Here is a 5,835-nt window from a genome sequence, read left to right on the forward strand (position 1 = left end):
AATTTTTTAAAAGGTTAAGGTTGAAGATGCCTATTAAAATTTCGCAGGGGAGAAGTGTGCATTTTCAATATTTCACAGGAGTGTTTGGAGCAAATAACTCTATATATATATATATCTATATATATATAGATATATACACACATATATATATATATAAGCTCGAGCTCGAGTACTCGAACTACAAACAAGCTCGAGTTCGAGCTCGAGTAATGTGCTACTCGAGCTCGGCTCGGCTCGATAACACCTCTGAGCGTGGGTACAAGTACGAGGAAAAATAATTGATAAGATCATTCTAACAATCACTGATATTTGGCAAACTTCCATAGGGAATTTCTTTTCTTTGGGGCAACACCAAGTTGAAAGCATTTTAAAAGATTTAAAGTGTGTAGCATAATAAATTTAATATTAGTAGTAAAGTTAAAAACTCTTGCAATTTCAATGTTTGTAAGAATAACTTATTCTATTAGAAATCAAAAGATGAGCAAAATTAACCAGACCTGTAAGATTCTCTAATCAAGTCAAGGATTACAAAAACAATTATTTTCTGGTAAAACTAAAAATTCTAAACCTAAATATTTTTCTTGATTGCAGTTAATACTACCTACCCAATACCATCAAAAATAAATTTCTCAAAACTTCTACACTATACAACTTTCTTTGAACAAATTTAGATTCGTAGCTCCCTCTCAAGCCATTGCTTTGATTTCGTTTTCGTGGCCAGTACAACATCATCGAGGAATCCTCTCTGTGGAAATTCCTCCGGCACAATACCTCGATATATCTCAAATTTCTGTTCCGCTTCATCCTTTTTGTCCAGTAGGCTGTATATAATTCCCTGCAACATGTTTCACCAAGATTTAACCGAGGAATATCTCTCTGTTGTATTGGGATCGAAGTTCAAATGTTGTGCAAGTGACGTAAAACCAGCTTCCCTTGTCATCTTCTATGGACATAGCTAAAGTCATCGTTTAAGTTTCGAAAGGAAAGTTAGCATTAAGTTAAAATAATGATTGCATCATCTCTAATATCTCAGGGTTTCAGGACAACCGGTTTTAGCATTGTCAAGACTAGGAGGTCAAAAGTTCAAAGATTCATAGCATGCAACAAAACCGATTGTAGCTCGGGTGGCCTACCATGATATCCTACCATTTGCACATGTATATTAACTCTCTGGCTTACTCGTGGAGGGTGTGTTGCATTATAAAACTCTTAATTGTACTAGTTTCTATTAACTTGAACTTTTAAGACATGGTTTTTCAACAGCTAGCTAGTAAGTAGCAAAGGCGTTAGGCGCATTTATCAGCAGGAAAGCATACCAACCAAAATCATTGCTGGTATTCAATTATACTCGTAGACCAAAATTATATTTTAACTAAAACTCATGAATATGCCCAGCCTATTTTCTAGATCTAATGAACCATCATTAGAAAGTGAAATAGTACATCTGTAGTGAGGATATTAGAACTGGTGGATGTGGCAATTCAAATTACCTGGCAAAGATAAGGGCGAAAATCCCTTGGATTTTCATCAATCAGAACTTGAAACTTCTCCAAAGCCTCCTCCAAATCACCCTGCAATACAAAATACGTTGAATTCCCTAAATACAATGTACGAGAATATTGCACTTGCGATGAAATTCATTGTCATTTGACCTTGTTTGGAAAATTCATACACTCACAGATTGTCCTTGCTTCATTTTTCAACTTTATGGACTGTGGTTCTTTGGTTATTCGTTTTTCCCATGTTACTTTTCATAGACTATGGTTATGACATGGAGTAGAAACACATAAAACAATACAGCAAAAACGAATAAATGAAATTTAAAAAACCCGAATAAAAGAGGATGGTCTTGCTCTACCTTGATGACATGCATTTGTGCAACTAAAATGCATATGTTCCTCGCTTCATCAACTCTTTTGTCCCGTTGAGCAAACTCTAAAGCCTTTTGTAGCATCTCAAAAACAGCATCCCCTTCACCATTCTTATGCATCACGATTGCTAACCCCTATAAAAAAAACAATCCCCACTTCATGATTCAAAAGCAATTTGGCACAAGAATTGAACGATCGCATACATTGATGTTGTCATTGTTCACACATGAAAAATTAAATGCATTGATATCGTCGTTGATAGTAGAATATGCATTGAATTTGTTGTTGCAAGATTCATAGAGTAAGCAAGGTCATTAAGAAAAGAAGTGGACAATAAGAAGCATGATCTGTGCTCACGGAGCATAAGCAAAAGCTAAACTAAATAAATGACGCAGGGTCTAAATAAAAAAAACAATAAGCCTAAAAATACATGTCATATTCTGTATCTGAAAATTAGTTCCCGAAACTGACCTAATAAATGCATGACATGTAACTAAGGAACTGTCTCAACTATTAGTGTCGCTGAAAATGCTCATGTAAATAAATCAAAATCAGAATCAGAAGCCTCTCAATGGAAACATTTCCTTCGAACTCTTTTCAACTGGCAGAGAACAAACTAATCACTACAGAAGGCAAGTTCAATCGGTTATAGAGTCTTGTTCATCAAGACAATTAATCCATTGACACAAACACATCGTCATCAAAGGGAGGCAACGATAATTAAGTCAAATCATGTCATAATACAGACAAATTTTCACTAGATACAAAGGGAAATATAATCAACGACCCTTTTCAAGTACTATGTATATATATTCATTAATCTTAATTCTTAAACACCAAGCAAAACATTGAGAAAACATGCAAGCAATAGAACATCAAAGGCGAAAGGCGAAAGGCCAACACTGGTCCTTGGAGGAATTTCAGAAAAATGGAAATTTGGAATTTCATATCCACAAGTTGTTGCTACACACAGAATCACACAAATAAATTTTTGGATATCCAAATATGATCTAAATCCATACCAAACCACAAGACTTAGCTTGTCCTTCGAGTATTGCAGTAAAAAGTGCACTACAAAGAGAAAGTAAATATGCAGAGTCGTACGCTTTTAACCGGTTGTAAGGAGATTGTAAGATGTCTATGTAAATTAAAATAAAAGGGTTTTAATAGCTATTTGCTTCAGCTTTCCGGCACCATTTTGCTAACTCATCGAACTTGAAGCTTAAAAAATAGTTCAGTTATTTCCCTTCAAATTCGCTGATCAGGTGGAGCAGAAAGAAGACAAAACTGCAAATATATGGGTGACTACGGTATCTACTGCATAAAAGTAGCAAATCCCTTAATCTACTGCATGCAAGTAGCAAATCCAGAGGTTGTCAAATCCTCAGCAGTCAACATTCAACAGTTTTCCATCTGAATCTTGAACTAGTTCTTGAATAAAGATCAAGCCACAGATATCATCCATAACTATGCCCTGGACAGAGGATTCCTAGTAAACATTAAGCAACCAAGCGCATATGTCATGCAAATTTATAGTAAAGAGAAATGGAAAAAAGGGTCGTTTCTTGTTTTAGTATGGGAACGAGGAGTAATTTACGCATTCACAACACAACCACCAGATAGTTTTAGCTGAGCGCGATCCCGATGAATGAAAAATGATTAAAACTCAATCAATGTGCACAGAAAACAATAGAAAATAATGGAAGGTAAGCAATCTTACATGCAAAGCTCTCAATAAGAAAGGTTTCTGCTTTAGAATGTTGTGGAACAAGCTCTTGGCCTTGGCTAAATCACCCATCATCTCATAACAAAGAGCCTGCAGAAGCCTCCACTCCATTTCATTGGGTTGCAGCTCCATCAACATTTCAACAAATCCCACAGCCTCATCAGTCTTTCCTCTCTTCATCTTCACATTCACAACCATTTTCAACGCCTCTATATTTGTCGGGTTTTCTCGCAATAACCTTAGACACATCAACTCTTCTTCCCCATCTCTCCTACGCTCAAATCTCTCAGTTTCTTGAACAGGAACTGCCAAAACCGGCCTTGATTTCAAAGAACCCATAAAAATCAGCGACCCCACTAGCAAAGTTGCCAACTTTTTTGCACAAACCTGGGAAATGCGTCTCTTGGGTAGTAACAGAAAAGGCAAAAGCGATGGTTTTGATGGCACTTGGAAACGTAATCTGGCGTGGTGATGAAGAGGTGATCTGAGAATCTTGGAGAGAGTAGCACTAGGGAAATATGAAGCCATTTAAGCGAACGCAGGGAAAGGAGACAGACGAACTCTAGAATTTTTCCATACGCTGGTTCCAGAAAATGAACATCAAGAAACACTTTATCCCCCTCAAATCCAATCAAGTTTATGAATGAATAAATTTTGAAATCGATTCCTCAAAAGAGGTTCATGGTGCAAACTAAAGCTTTATAAGCCCGTTTTATAAATATTTTATTCGTATTCGAGCATATCGAACTCGAGCCGAATTCGAACATGTTCGAACTTTTTTTCGAGCCGAGCTCGAGCTAAAATTATTATATTCGATAGTTTGCGAATAGTTCGCGAGCCTTAATATTTAATTAATATAATATAATTATTTAATAAATATATATATTTCGAACTTTTTCGAATATTTTGAGCTTTTCGAACCATAATATCCAAATAATTCACGAATAGGTTCGAATATTTCGAGCCGAACTTGAACTCGAACTTCATTTCGAGCCGAGCTCGAGCCAAAATATTTGAAATTATCGAACTTCGAATCGAGCTCGAACTCGAATATACTCTTATCGAGCCGAATTCGAGCCTTAAAATTTTACCATTATTCGGCTCGATTCGGTTCGTTTGCACCCCTAATTCCTACAAGTTTTGAATTGAAACTAGAACAACCCATGGTGAAGAGGACCGACCCATCAAAACCCCACCGTTTGGTGGTCGAGGATGGGTCAGCTTACCATCCTGGCTGAAAATCCTCAACTCAACGTAATTTAAGATGGATGCGGGTTAGATGGATTGACTTGCGGATTGACTTATTACAAATAAAAAAAATAAAAATCATTACAATTAATTATAAATTTTATTTCATTTCATAAAAATTAATAGAAAAATATTAATAAAACTTTTAATTATTGATTTCTTTTTTTTTTCAACCAATTATTGATTTCATACGTGTAAATTTCATAAAAAGTAATTAATAAAAAAATTCACAAATTTCATTAAAAAAAATTACATATATCACCATAAAGTTTAAAAAAAATTGTCAAGACCCGCCGCGGGTTGGCCCGATTTTAATTGGGTTGAAATAATTTCAACCCAACACACTTAAATTGTGTGGCAAAGCATGCCGACTTGGCAGGTCTACCCAAATTGACGGCTCTATCAATGACATCCCTTGTTTGATTGTTTTAAAAGCAGTATGTTATTTAAAGGTGTCAAAATGGGTTAGTTTACTCGGATTGATCCGCCCGTCATATAAAATAGGTAAATTGGGTTGGATATTTCCAACCCACCAAAATGGCAGGCAACTAATGGTGGGTTGCGATTCGTTGGGGGTCGGCCTTCCTCAACCCACCATATTATACATAAACCAACTAGGTTGGCCCATCTCACCACTTAAAATAAGTGGGGTTAGTTGATATTTTCCCAACCATCTTAAAACAAGGGCGGCTCGACCAGCCCCGCGCTACCTAATACTCGGTTGTGGGTCGACTTGCTTCGATAGTCCATTTTGACACCTCTAATATTACTATTAATTAACATTACACGACTAAATATCATTCAATGAACAACCGTAAGATGCACACAAGACAGATCGGTACGAAAACGACATAAAATGAAGTGCAAAATGACAATACTTATTGTGTCTATCAAACCTCCACACTTTAACTTTTGATTGTCCTCGAGCAAACTTTAGATGAAATTAATTCAAATCTTCGATTCAACGTAAGACACAATCCACCACACATC

General features: G+C 36.1%; 1 protein-coding gene across 2 annotated transcripts; it reads right to left on the minus strand.

The window, feature by feature from the left end:
- Positions 1-506: 506 nt before the first annotated feature.
- On the minus strand, positions 507-4,244 carry LOC140867003 (protein SLOW GREEN 1, chloroplastic). Of its 2 annotated transcripts, none has more exons than XM_073272069.1 (4): positions 3,592-4,244; positions 1,859-2,005; positions 1,491-1,571; positions 507-835 (listed from the first exon to the last, which is right to left on the minus strand). In XM_073272069.1, the coding sequence occupies exons 1-4, from the start codon at positions 4,123-4,125 to the stop codon at positions 668-670; spliced, it is 930 nt and encodes a 309-aa protein (XP_073128170.1). In that variant the 5' UTR covers positions 4,126-4,244; the 3' UTR covers positions 507-667. The 2 variants fall into 2 exon arrangements, with proteins under 2 accessions (XP_073128170.1, XP_073128171.1); XM_073272070.1 differs by lacking the exon at positions 507-835 and adding an exon at positions 856-955.
- Positions 4,245-5,835: the final 1,591 nt, after the last annotated feature.

This window comes from Henckelia pumila, chromosome 4 (genome assembly GCF_033568475.1).
Source record: "Henckelia pumila isolate YLH828 chromosome 4, ASM3356847v2, whole genome shotgun sequence".
Lineage (NCBI taxonomy): Eukaryota > Viridiplantae > Streptophyta > Magnoliopsida > Lamiales > Gesneriaceae > Henckelia > Henckelia pumila.